General features: G+C 31.6%; 1 protein-coding gene across 1 annotated transcript; it reads left to right on the forward strand.

Annotated features, from left to right (window-relative positions):
- The first annotated feature begins 242 nt into the window (after nucleotides 1-242).
- Nucleotides 243-15,041, forward strand: LOC127727727 (calcitonin gene-related peptide type 1 receptor-like). Its single transcript, XM_052234841.1, has 8 exons — nucleotides 243-252; nucleotides 1,746-1,812; nucleotides 5,444-5,507; nucleotides 6,938-7,017; nucleotides 7,389-7,524; nucleotides 11,242-11,283; nucleotides 12,913-13,041; nucleotides 14,143-15,041. The coding sequence occupies exons 1-8, from the start codon at nucleotides 243-245 to the stop codon at nucleotides 14,188-14,190; spliced, it is 576 nt and encodes a 191-aa protein (XP_052090801.1). The 3' UTR covers nucleotides 14,191-15,041.
- The last annotated feature ends 213 nt before the right edge of the window (nucleotides 15,042-15,254 follow it).

The raw sequence follows: 15,254 nt of genomic DNA on the forward strand, positions 1-15,254 counted from the left end.
CCATCGAAGGCTTTACCGTGAACATTGAATTGAACTGTCCCAGTTATAAACTTAGAAACCGATATATATTTATTTTCTTCTGCTAATGACAAAAGTTCATGAGTTTTCTTCTGCTAATGACAAAGGTTCACGAGTCTTTGTACTTTCTTGCTTACTGTTTGCTGACAGATAGAGCACTAAATTTAGAATGTTTATCTTGCCTGTCAGTCTTTATTGAAAATATCTGTTATTATTTCTAAGGTATGGTGCCAGGTATTACATGTTTTGGCTCATTTCTCTATGGTTTGTAACTTTGCTTGGATGTTTTGCGAAGGATTATATCTACACACAATATTACGGAAGGCATACCAAGGGGAAAGAGTACTCATAATAATTTGCGTGATAATAGGATGGGGTGAGTATACAAAGACTTAAATGACAATATGGCGCACATTTAAATCACTGATGAACTGGTCAATCTCTTTCAAAAATATCATACTCCTCCTATGCTACATTTAGATTACAATTTATATTCTGTCGATATGAGAAAGTGGAATATAACAAGTTCAGATATTAAGTAAATATTGTCAAAATTTGTCAAAATACTATAGTTATTTTTTCAAAACATAAACAAAATATCAAAAGTCATCATTATGACAACAAACTCACCTTAAACAATAAAAGGAACAAATTGTAAGTCTGATTTGACATAGACACGTCAGATACTTATTCGTTTAGAAAAACTACAGAGTGTACAATTACAAGTAAAAGATAATTACGTACTTTTAAAATACTCTTTCACATAATCTTTCTTTGGTAAAAATTTATAGAAATATAATTTTTCAACATCGAATGGAGGAGTTTTAAAATATAAGGCATACATAAATAAATATTTAATAACATATGACGTTTTAGATCTTTTCTCGCGTTTCGGAATATGAACTTTGGTTGATAACGTTTGATTTTGCCAGTTTTTATGAACTTCCCCTTTTTGAATTAACCTTGCAGTTCGTTTTTTTTTATTATTCTTTTTTTTCCCTATTAAATAAGAAAATAAGGAGATGTGGTCTGATTACCAATGAGACAAGTATCCGCCAGAGTCCAAATGACGTGCATGTGAGCAATATAAGCCACCATATAGACCTAACAACAATGAGAGAGAGAAACATATACCATATAGGGAGCTATGAAAAGCCCCGCTATGAAAAATATTGAACAATTCAAACGAAAAAACTAACAGTCTAATTAATAACAATGCAATATACGAAAATATATTATGACAAACATGGACCAACTACAACCACTCAATTACAGGCTTCTGACTTGGGATAGGTACAAAAAGTAAGTGGCGGGGTTAAACATGTCTGCTCTTTGGTCGGGTTGTTGTCTCTTTGACATATTCCCCATTTCCATTCTCAATTTTATTGTGAGCAATCAACCCTCTCCCTCCTTCGGCCAGTGGTGTAATGCTTTCTATAACTGACATTTTTTCTTTCTTTTAAATGTGAAAAGAAATTTGTTTTAAACATTGATTTTATCTCTTAAATTGGTCTTTTGCATGATTTTTATTTTGGAAAATATGTTTTGTCAACGACAAAGCCAATGCATATTTTTACTCGAGCATTAAACCTCCATCAACCGATCAACCAGTCAATTATTGCATATATTTACTGCGACTGTAATAAATATGGTCATACTTGGTCATATGGTCTAAGCTCCGAGTACTTTATTTTCCCCTTTTCAATTACTTTATGTTTTCGTTTTAGTGGTCCCAATTTACCCAACCATTATATATGCAGTACTTAGAGCCATATCAACAGTAGACAATACAGTGTAAGTTTTGTCAGGTGAAGGAGTCCAGAAATAGTTACGGTTTGTTTTCGTTTAACACACAATCACTGATTATGAACAAACTTTAGCTGCTAACTTTGCCAAATTAAACTCATAACCCTTTTGTTTGTGTCTGTAATGTGAACTACATTTAATTTATTACTTTGTTTATTATCTCAATAATCTTTATTGTTTCATTTTGTTGTGAAGAACAATGCTTTTTTTTAAAAGGCGTACATAGGAAGACAGAATAGACACAATTATGTCGAAAAAGTTCCCAAATCATTCATTTGTTTTTTTTAGAAATCGGCGAAAATGTCAATAGTCTGGATAAAAAAAATGATAATTTAAAATCTTCCTCTTTTTCGGGAATTGAAGTTTAATCCTGAGAGAAATCCCCTCTAGCAGCATATGAAACTAAAAAAAAAACACACAAAAAGTCAGACATATTCGTATAAAACGATTAGTGCATGTTTTATTTTTACGACTTCATTACTATTTCTTTTGTCTATATATCAAATTGAAATCATTTTACGCTCTTATTTATATCTCTTAAAAGTCTTCTGTAACGCTGACGATACTGACAATAATTGGAAATGTTCGGAGTTAATAATTGAAGAAGGAAACATTATCATGTAGCCATTATATTCTACAATATTTCATTCCTGTTTACGCCTCAACTGATTATTGTAAAACAAAAATCAAAATTTAATATATAATGATTCAAAATTAAAAAGGAAATCGTTATCATAACTTCCAGAAGCAAATTCGCTTATTAAAATGAAATATTGTATTTTATCACGACTGTCCGTTTTATATTAAATCATAAATATGTTGCTGAGGAAATTGATAAGACCTGATCAGATGATTACTAAGTATATGATTTTTTACAAAAATATGAGGGTCCTCATTTGTAGATCACTCACTTTGTGATCCGTTATTAGCGATAAACATGGTCATTGAAAATAGCTCTGGACATTTGGATTGCTTGAATAATAAATATATCGAAAGATGACATCAAACAGAGAAAAAAAACCAAATGATAATTGTCCATATTTGAAGTTTTTAGGTATACATTGGGTGTATTCTGTTCCGGACTTTGCTTGACATGGACAAGGGGTAAATAGACGCAAATTTTATAGCAATGGTTCGATACCGCTGGTGATTAGATAACAAGTCCCGGAGGGTATCATCACCTTAGTAGTCAGTATTTCGGAACTGATATGAGTAATAACATACCTTATTTGAATTGTCTGTTTCTTACTTTAGAAATTATTAAGAAACTAAGATTTCACCTCCCTCATTCAAAGGTTACTTTATATGGATTAGACTATTATTTTTATGTCCTTTTTAGTCATATAGCTCTTCAACTGTTTCGGTTCTTATAAATCCTTGGCTTTCAAATATTCGGCTTGGGGCGTTCTTGACGAAGGTAAATCTAGAAAAACGCTTCGGACGCATACATCCATAAAGTGTTGTTTTGTTTTGTTTCAATGAGCTCATATAAATGTTTATATCATAATTGCGAATATAAAACGAAAGGGGTTTCCAAAAATGTATTTATTGGAAAAGGTAACAACGACAAAGTGATTCGTGAAGAAATATACGTTTAAAATCAATGATATTAATGGACAACAAATGTGAACGAATCAACTAAACAGATAGAGATTGTGGACACACACGATTGCATAAGTTTGAATAATGCGTTCGTTTAGAGCATGAATTATAATTTATACCTTATTATTGTGTGACTACTTGTCTTGTAGCAACAGAATAAAACGGACAATTTCTGTAGGTTTACTATTTATGAAATGTTCGAAACGGATAGGTTTCTATCGAAGGCCTAAATGACTTAAGCCGAATTTGGCAAATTGATTTTATAATTTAGGGGTTTACAGCCCTTCACTTTATTTGTAATTGATTTGGCCTTCCAATTGTTCTGATGTGGTCACCACTGATGAGTCTTATGAAGACGAAATGTGCTTTTGCGCTACAAAATTATAAGCTTAGTATCTTTAATGAATTTTTATTACCACTTCCTCGATGAAAGTGTTGGTGGGGTTTCGTCCGCGAGGTTTTCACCAGTCGTATTTTGCAAATTGTTTTTGAAATTTTGTTTTCAATGCCCGTTAACTACGTTTTTAATTTGGACATCCATCTGTTTTGATTCGAGCGCCACTGATGAGTCTTACGTAGAGGAATAACATAATTTTGATCTGAAACGATTATTTTGAAGTAATTTTCTTACTTTCCACTGCGGTAAATTCAGTACTGTTCAGACAATTATCTTGCAGTCAATTAAGATCTGGTCAATCTATGTTCAGACTGGTAGTAGTTCTCATTTACCTGTACACGTCAACTCATTCTGAATTGTCTGAAAAGCTACTGAACAGAACTGAATTGATGGCAAACGAATTATCTGAACAGTACTGAAAAAGAGAGGCGAAGGATACCAAAGGGACATTCAAACTCATAAGTCAAAAATTAACTGATAACGCCATGGCTAAAAAAGAAAAAGACCAACAGACAAACAACAGTACACAAAACACAACATAGAAAACTAAAGACTGAGCAACACGAACCCCAACGCAATTTTGGGTGATCTAAGGACTCCGGAAGGATAAGCAAAAATCACCTCAGTGAATACATCTGAAAATTGACTGAAGGACTGAGCATGCCTAAATCATCTTGTCCAGACTTTTAGATGATGTTAAGATAAAAATGACCGTTTCAGACTAGAATTCATTTATCAGTGAAAGCGCGTCTGACGTACCAAATTGTAAGGCTGGTATTTTGACTAATATTTGCTTTGGGGAGTGGTATACTTCATTTATGAACCCCTTACACAAATTTAAGCACGGATTATAATAGGATTAAGCACATTTTTTTAGAGGTCATTGATCTGGAAACTTGGTCGATTAAATCGTACACGTAATAAAAGTCCAAACTTTTATGTAAATTTTACGAGTCAGTTGCCCTGTATACTTGTCAATAACTTTAAGAAAAAATATATTTATCCTTATAAAACTTACCCAAAATATTTATTATGTTTTCTTTCAATAACAACTTTCGTGGATGCTTTAATACCCTACAGAACTCCATTATTTCAGCTTACAGCTTGTGAAAGTAAATTAAAAAAGAATCCGAGAAAAACATGTTTAACATAAGGCTCGCTCGAAAGTAAGCTAAAAATTCAATGTATGATTGCAAAATATTTTTGAAGCACAAGATATTTGAAAAAAAATGTGTAACCTTTTAACATGTATTTTCCTTTCTAGGTGTAAATATTAATAAAAGTATGTCTTTATGACTCCTTGTGGCGACTTCTTTTTATAGGTAGAATATTCTGAGTACAATTTGACGCCAGGGTAACAAACAATGTTATTCTTATGAAATAGAAATAAATCTTCGTCTAACGAATGCAGCTGTTCAAGATGTAATTTATATAGGATTCACACATGGTGTTACAAATTCTGACTAAAATTTACATTGGCATCTCCATAATACTGAAATCAAGATGAAGGTCAGAGTAATGCTACATGTATTGCATGTTATCATCTAGTAATTAAATTATGATTAAATTGTCGCTGTATATAATAAAACACCAACATCTAATAAAAATGATATGTTGTAGATGTTGGATGGATGAGAGTAGTCTTCAATGGATTATGTATGGACCAATAGTTATTTCTTTGGCTGTAAGTAGTTTTCAATGGATTATGTATGGACCAATAGTTATTTCTTTGGCTGTAAGTAGTTTCCAATGGATAATGTATAGTCCAATAGATATTTCTCTGGCTGTAAGAAGTCTTCAATGGGTTATGTATGGACCAATAGTTATTTCTTTGGCTGTAAGTAGTCTCCAATGGATAATGTATAGTCCAATAGATATTTCTCTAGCTGTAAGAAGTCTTCAATGGGTTATGTATGATCCAATAGTTATTTCTTTGGCTGTAAGTAGTCTCCAATGGATAATGTATAGTCCAATAGATATTTCTCAAGCTGTAAGAAGTCTTCAATGGGTTATGTATGGACCAATTGTTATTTCTCTAGCTTTAAGAAATCTTTAATGGATTATGTATGGACCAATATTTATTTCTCTGGCTGTAAGCAGTCTCCAATGGATAATGTATTGTCCAATAGATATTTCTCTAGCTGTAATTAGTCTTCAATGGATTATGTATGGACAAATAGTTTTTATCTAGCTGTAATAGTCTTCAATGGATTATGTATGGACCAATAGTTATTTTTCTGGCTATAAGTAGTCTTCAATAGATTATGTATGGACCAATAGTTGTTTCTCTGACTGTAAGTAGTCTCAAAATGGATTATGTATAGTTCAATAGATATTTCTCCTTCTGTAAGTAGTCTTCAATGGATTATGTATGGACCAATAGTTATTTCTCTAGCTGTAAGTAGTCTTCAATGGATTATGTACGGACCAATAGTTATTTCTCTAGCTGTAAGTAGTTCTCAATGGATTATGTATGAACCAATAGTTATTTCTCTGGCTGTTAGTAGTTCTCAATGGATTATATATGGACAAATAGTTATTTCTCTGGCTGTAAGTAGTTAACATGAACACATAATAACAGTACACTGGATGTACAAATAAGATAAATAATTCTGTTGGCGAAAACACGATCTACAGTGATTATTTATAATCCAAATTTTTATTTTCACTAATATTGAGGATAGATTTTTCGATATGTTCACTAGAAAATAGATTGAAGCATTACATGTTTTTAAAAAAACTACAGAATTGTTAAAATACATAATCATCGTACACTAATTCCAGGAATCAGATGAAGAAAAAACAATATCATGCGCCTAAATGTTCCTTCGGTCTCATTGTAATGATTTTGTTACCCTCCCCAGCCCCCCCCTTTTCCCAGAAAGTGAAGAAAAAATACATTATTTCTGTTCCTTCCTCTTTTTAAAGACTATATCTATCATAATAACATGCGGTACAAAATTTTGTGTAATGAACATTTTGAAAATTGGAAATTACGGCAAACGAGTAAGCTTTTGGACTGGATATCATGTACAGGTGACGGTTACACATGTAAAATGTGTATATTAAGAATCTTACATATTTTTGATATTCACATTAATATTATATTTGTAGGTTAATATCATATTTCTCATAAATATTGTGCGGTTATTGGTGACAAAATTAAAGGATCTACCAGAAGCAGCGCAAAATAAGTAAGTACACAATCAAGTGGATGCAATATTATATTTGACCTTGGAAATTCAATATGCAGTTATGTGAACATTCAAATGTTTATTTTTTAAGTTATTTCATTTCAGAAAATAAATATCATCCTTGATAAAAAAAAAGTTGTATCTAGTTTAAGTATTAAAATATAGAAATATAATCAGAAATATAAAATAAAGAAAAGAACTGATTTAAATTCGCACTACATTCATTATATTTCGTTCGAAGGATTGTTTTTACAATATACAATTAAACATTTTGATACATATACTATGCAAGATTTAAATACTTCAAATGAAAGCATACTTTGAAAATGGTGACTTATATGATACATCAAAAATGGCTTCTTTATCACTAGGAAAGCAGCCAGAGCCACATTAGTTCTGATTCCACTATTAGGATTTCAATACTTACTTTTACCGATGAGACCTGACCATGGATCCCCCTTTGAAGATGTCTATATGTATTGTTCTGCTATTTTAACGTCATGCCAGGTTAGAATTATCTTGTGAATATTTCAAAAGTCTATGTCTAAATCTATTAAGAGAAATGTATGCCGACATGAAACCACTATGACACTTCAATGCTATTGTTAAAGGCATATCTGGGCATCTATCTGTTAAACAACACCAAAGTTACCAGGGCTTATAAGTTGTAACAAATTTTGTGTGAAAATAACCGCCAATGAAAACAAATTAAAATGATACAGAAAACTCCAAACAGGTTTCATGAAGTCTCATCATAAAATTTAATTTGAATTAGCAGTATTTGTGAAACGTCAATAATTATTTTAAAATCGTCAGAACATTAGAAGGAAGAAACATTTTAACTGTAGACCTTGCTGTTGTATATGATCATTTACAAGTTTAATCATATATGTAAAAGTAACATTTATGTTAAAATTGTTATGCTCGTTAAAGTGAGCTTCATTAGAACATATAAGAGCAAATCGTACACGTAGTAGTATGTACAAACCAAAGGATGCGGCAAGAGGAACATCGCCATCTTAAAAAGGAAGTTTGTTATGGGAAAGTTGATATTATTTTTTTTGTGGTATATTTCACACTCCATACACAAGAACTTCTCGAAAAGAATTATGAACGACTGAAATCGACACTAGATAAAAGAGAGGCGAAAGATACCAAAGGGACATTCAAACTCATAAGTCGAAAATAAATTGACAACGCCATGGCAAATAAAAGAAAAAAAAAAGAAAAAACAAGCATACACACAACAGTACGTAAAACACAACATAGAAAACTTAAAGACTGAGCAACACCAACCCCACCAAAAACTGGGGCTGATCTCAGGTGCTCTGAAATGTTAAGCAGATCGTAGATAAGTTGATAAGTTTAACGGTCACCATAACGAATCGGTTGACCGATACGATGTGTCGGTGTCTCAACTCACTAGCGAAATGCTTTCGCGGTCTTAGATTTTTAAGTACCAAAATAGACGTCTGATCTGTAATTTTACCGATTGTTACCAGATTTTGACATTTTGACAGAGTGTGAATTATTCGCGCGGTGGGTGATGCATGCATATCAGGAGACGCTTATTTTGTAGACGCACCCAGTATCTCTCCTTTTTGGAGTTCATGCGATTCCCTCAGGTTTTGGTTGTTAAATTTATTTGTCTGTTCTAAATCGATTTGCGAGATTTGAACATCGGTAAGCAACTGTCACCTTAATTTAGTTTCTATGTTTTCCTGTTTTACCAGTGCAATTATGTAAAAATGGACAGTATTGAATGTTATATATTTTGCATTAAAAAGTTGAGGTTGTTTTGAATAGATATCTTCATCATGTTTAATAAACTCGGTATTATCAACCGTAAATGAATCATCAAGTTATATGCTGCTGTTGTTAAATGTTTGAGTATGAACATTCCTGATGAAGGATAATTCAGAAAATTGCTTCGAACGTACGAAATTTATCAAGTGTTATTTTCATTTGTTAAAGTTTACAATGTATTTATCAGAATGTGTAATTTTCCCCTTTAGAACTTTACAATGAAGGAAGGTTCATAAAAGTTTAAAAAAAATGTGACAAGTTGCGGTCCACAGTTAGTACTCCTAGGAATTCTGATAATTTGAAGATAAATTAACTTGCCATAACCAACTAAAATATTGTCAAGCTTGAAATTAAAAGCTTTAATCATGTCTGCCCATGTCAAGGACCAATGCTTTTTATATCAGTCATAACTAAGGAATGTGAAGAAAATCAATGTAAGTTGTGAGAATGATCGTATCAATTATGAGCCACTACTTCTATTAAGTGAAAATAAAAACACACAGTGATACACATTTTCTACGACACTGGATGGCTTTTTATCAATTTCCTGTTAAAAAACTTTGAATTTTTCGAAAAACTAAGGATTTTCTTATCCCAGGAATAGATTACCTTAGCCGTATTTGGCACAACGTTTTTGAATTTTGGGTCCTCAATGGTCTTCAACTTTGTACTTGTTTGGCTTTATAACAATTTTCATCTGAGCGTCACTGATGAGTCTTATGTAGACGAAACCTGCGTCTGGCGTATTAAATTATAATCCTGGTACCTTTGATAACTATTTACACCACTGGGTCAATGCCACTGCTGGTGGACGTTTCGTCTCCGAGGGTATCACCAGCCCAGTAGTCAGCACTTCGGTGTTGACATGAATATCAATTATATGGTCATTTTTATAAATTTCTTATTACAAAACTTTGAATTTTTCGAAAAACTAAGGATTTTCTTATCCCAGGAATAGATTACCTTAGCCGTATTTGGCACAACTTTTTGGAATTTTGGGTCCTTAATGCTCTTCAACTTTGTACTAGTTTGGCTTTATAACTATTTTGATCTGAGCGTCACTGATGAGTCTTATGTAGACGAAACGCGCGTCTGGCGTATTAAATTATAATCCTGGTACCTTTGATAACTATTATCAAAATGTTCCAACAATTGTATCTTTTATTTAAGTGTATTATTGTTTATATTCTGATAATATTACCTTTTGTAACTTGATATTCAAAATGTTTGTGGAAATATGTTTTCATTTCATATAGTAGTCATGTCAAACAAACATTTCCATATCAGAAATACGAAAAAGTGGCCTTTTGGGAATTTAAGTCGACGTACATCACATATGTTATAAACACTCTGATTTGTTATTAAGTCACTAAAAGATATGATAAAAGCAACTCTTCTTCATTTAAATAAATTATATGCAAAGAGGATTAACTGTTCTTGTTCCAAATTGGCTTTTGTGCATTTCTTTTTCGTATGCTCATTCAATTATGTCCACGAAAAAGCTTTAGATTTGAGATGCGATTGGTAATTTACAATATATGTTGAAATATATTTCTTACTCTTAATGTTAGAAACTGTATACATTGTTAAGTGTATTTTCCATTTTGATGATGACATAAATTGCGTAAATACAACTTGAACTATAGTAAAAAGGGCAGTAAATTATCAGACTTTGAAAAAAAAGCTCGCATCGGTTAGGTACATTTTTTTTATACGAACAAAATATATTTGATTTGTTTTAATATATACTCGGGGAAAAACGTTTAAGGACCACATATTTTTGAAATAATGCTATCATTTTCCATCAAAGTTTAGGTGAACAACTATTAGGCCTAGAAACACTGCAACGTGAAAGGTGTTTTGTCATCATATACTAATGATTTCTGAACATTAACTCATTTTAATTTTCAAGTTTTCAAAAGATCTACCTTCTGTTAATTGAACAAAAATATTGTTAGAGCTTTAGAAACAGGAAGAAAAGCGATGCTTACCATGATTTTCTTCAGTTTTGTAGCTAGCACAGATAAAAAAAACCCATATTTTTCGATAATGTAAACATATAGTTTGTATCCTGTAATTGGTCATTGGCATTTAAAAATCTATCTTCAAATACACAATTGTCATTTCAAAATTATCATGCATCCTTATGCTGGTTGGAGCTGCTTATTCCTTCCGGAGCACATGAGATCTCTCTCAAGTTTTATGGTGTTTGTATTTTTCCATTTGTAGTTTTCTGTGTAGTGTTCGTGGGATTTCTTTTGGCTTTCCTGGGCCATGATTTTGCTTGACTTTCTCCTTCAAATTATAAACTTTTATTTCCTCATTTTGTATCTTCTTAATTTGTATATTAATATCAATAGTTTCCATCATTATACATATTAATGTATGAATTTACAATGATGAAAATATTATTTTCAGGGGGCCTTTGTTTCCATAATATATTGCTTTTGCAATGGTGAGGTATGTATTAGTTTATTCTTATCTGCCCATTTATTATACTCGATGTACCTTCATATCTGTCATCAAATTGGACCTGTTATTTTGAGGGTTATGTTTTTGCCACCAAACGTGAATTTAACTTTAAATGGAGATGGATGTTTTTGACATGTTTGACCCAAACATTTACAAATATAGAAAAGTAAGAAAAATAAAAGACCGAACCCTGTTCTATTGCAATAACTACAATGGTAGTGCTTTCAAATCAGGATCTGCTTTGGTTAAAACAGTATGAACAAAGAATATTACGAAAGTATAATCGCCATAGCTATATCCTATATGCACTTGTGCTACATTTAGTACAAATAGTTTTGATATCAACTGAACATTGAGCTAAACTGACAACCCGATATCATTTCGTATACAATAGAAAGACAATACGGTTTGCTTTAATTTTGTTTTTTTTACCCTTATTTAAAAATGTTTTGTTGTCAAACGTAATGTTTTATTCGTGTATGAACATAACTGTTTGTGTTCGATACTGGCTTTACCTTGAGCTTTTCGATGTCAAATAACTTTAGAAATTAACACTTTTCACTTGAATTAAAGTTACAGCATTACATTTTCTTTCTTGTTACTTTCCATATATCCATTTAATGTTCAATGAAGAGCTATGGGAAATTTGGCCTATCTCACTCACAGATTGAAAATTTCAAAGTTGTCAAGTGACACTGAAATTTAAATATCAAAGAATCTTTAATATATTCTTTTTACAATTATTTTACAACTATTTATAATTGTTATTGAACGCTACATGTTGATGTTGAGGACATTTGGATAAAATGGTGCAAATTGTAAATGTTTTTGTAAATTTTTGTACCGAAAAAAGTTAAATCACAAAAATACTGACCTCCGAGGAAAATTCAAAACGGAAAGTCCCTCGAAGGACGCCTCTTACCAAAATAAATTATTACCCGACAGTGAACATAATTCATAGATTTACTTCCAAAAAAAGTTTGATTTTAAGAACATTATTCCCATGGAAGTTATTTGATAAATACTCAAATATTCTCAAATAGTGGTTTTAAAATTTACTGAGTAATAAAGTTTAGCAATGAATGGTTTTAATTTCATATTTAAAAAAAATAAACTATTTTTCTAAACAAAACAATAAATAAATTATTGTAACAAAGAAAATAAAACAGCAGGTGCAAATGCTACTCTACAACAAGATATTAAAATGCATTTCTGCTTTGTAGTTTTTAAAGATAATTTATTAAATATATGTTGGTAAACATTTTTTACTCAGTATAGCTTTATGCGTTTATAATTGTTTCATCTGTTTAGTGAAAAAAAAACCGTTATATTGTAAGAATCTCAAAGAACACACATTGCATTTCAAATTTAAGGAAAGATTGAAAGAACTTATGATTTGAAATAAATTCACGGGGAACTGGGGCCCAAATTTGACCAAATGAACCCTTATCCTTTAAATGTCATCAGAATGCCAAAAACAAATACCTACATGTTGGTAAGTAATGATTACAAATAATTGTTATTATATACAGCCGTTGCTTATAATTTGCAATGACATTCTAATGCTGCTCGATCTTATTTCAAAAGACGTAATCGAACTTTTCTTATTTCAAACAGGTAGTTTCGCTTCTGAGTCGAAAATGGAAACAATACAGACTTATGCATTGTACTGGAAGTGCTAAACAAAGATTTCCGTCTATAAAATCCAATGATACAGAACAAATTTGCCATCGCTTGGAATCAGTGGTACGTAATAAATACTAAAAAAGAAACTGACGTCAAGAATGCTAATGGTAGGTATGATAATGAAGATTTAGTAGTCGTCAACTTTGAGCTGATGCTCAAAGCCTACGAAATACATGTAGTCTTGATAATCCTTATACAATAACAGCAAATAGATAACATTACATAAATGAAAGTCGGAAATCAAAGAAATACAAATAGAAAAATCGGCACAATAATAAAACCGTATTTTAAAACCAAAGGCTTCAATTTGTAAAGTTGACGTCATTCCTTCGAATGTTTTAGTGACGCCATCACGAGTTGGTAGTCCGTTATAAAATATCTTCTTCACAGATGACCAAGAATATGTTCCATTTGTCGTAACAACGATCCCGTCCTTTTTTTCTCGATTGGAACATCCCCTAATGAGAATTATCACCGAATAGTTACTTACCATGTGCAACATGCCGCTAGTTAAACAGGACCTGCTTACCCTTCCGGAACACTATATATCACACCAGTTTTTGGTGGGGTTCGTGTTGGTCAATCTTTATTTTTCCATGTAATGTTTGTTAGGACTTGAGATTGTCTCTTCGTCGTGACTTTATGGTGTTTTCTGCTGTTCCTCTACTTCTGTTTTTCAATTTACAAAATGTATCTTCTCATCCCTCTTTTAATATATCAAGTTTGACATAATTGTTTGCTTAACCGAAAATTATAGTCATCTTTCATGTAATTTGATGTAAATTTGGTGTTATTTGTGGCACCTGCTGGTTACATCTTAATTTTATAAATTTGAAATTTATCGCTTAATGTTGGATACAGGTAGCATCATGTCTTGTATTCAAACTAAATGCACGCGACTACGATCATGGGATTGAAGGTCATTATTCAAAATATGACTTTATTTCACATGTAACATGTCTCTAATATTTTTGTTATTTATATTCCTCGATATGCACCAGGATAATTAAGTCAAGATAGCAGTTCTTGGATAGCATTTGAAAACCTTATAAATATAAAATAAGAAGATGTGGTATTATTGCCAAACAATCTACCAGTCATTCAAGAAATATGTGTTGTGCGTACGAAAATTTCTGTTTACATAATCTTCTGTTGTTTCAGAAAGAAGAAAGTCCAGAATTGATGGCACTCACCAAACCAAATCAGTAGTTACTGATCAAAAAACTTTTCTTTGCGATTTTATTAAATTCCATGGATCTTTTGACAGTTCTGCGACAGACTACATGTTTCATTGATCAATGATATGAGTATTGAGGTCTTATTAATTTGACATTTGACTCATCTGACAAGAAATAACATATTTCACAGCTTACACAATATAGAAACAAGAATTGATATGTCTCTGTGAATTGTCGAAGTTGTATTTCTATTTAAGTATTTTAATTTACCTGATATCGGTTTTCGCTTTAGCGGTTTTTACCTATTTCACTACCAGCAAACTATATACAAACTCTTTATTTTCAAATTCATGCCAATACAAAATGGTAAAATATTATTGTTCTTAAAATTAATAGGAGCTAAGTATGGAAACAACAGGAATCCCCTTTAATTTCAAACCAATCATTTCGCTTGGAGTACTGTGTCAGAAATGAAGTCGACACGTTATCTTAAAACTTCAAACGTTAATCAACTGACAATGACTAGATTCATGCCTTCTAATTGCTTTGATTCGAACACTACTAATCAGCCTTATGTAGAAGAAACGCGCGTCTGGCGTACCAAAATGTGTTGATGAGTTTTATAACACTCGTATTCTACGTTTTTCTTAAATAATGAAAACAACATGTTATAAATTACATACGTCCGAAGCGCTTTTCTGGAATTTCTTTCATTAACTCGTGTGCAGGTTGACAGGTAAAAAGATGAAATATTGATACAGTTCTACAAAAAACTAGCGTCAATTTCATTGGAATTTCTTTTAGATAAAGAGTATACCGTCTTAATTACTTCAGTGCAATCAGATATAGATGTTATATATGGCGAATAAAAGACTTATTTTATTAGTTTGTCATTGAGGCATACCTCAGAATTTATCCCCTGTAAATGAAACGATGAATGTTGCTCACAACAATAATATATTTGAATACTTTACTTATATCATGTGCTGTATCTTAAAATGTAAAACATATTGTAGGAGGATGTGGGTAAATGTGCTTCGAGCAACATTGATTAATAAAGTTTGAAACAACTGTAGCAGAGGAAAATGATTTTTG

The sequence above is a fragment of the Mytilus californianus genome, unplaced genomic scaffold (assembly GCF_021869535.1).
Source record: "Mytilus californianus isolate M0D057914Y unplaced genomic scaffold, xbMytCali1.0.p SCAF_2, whole genome shotgun sequence".
In the NCBI taxonomy this organism is placed as follows: Eukaryota; Metazoa; Mollusca; class Bivalvia; order Mytilida; family Mytilidae; genus Mytilus; species Mytilus californianus.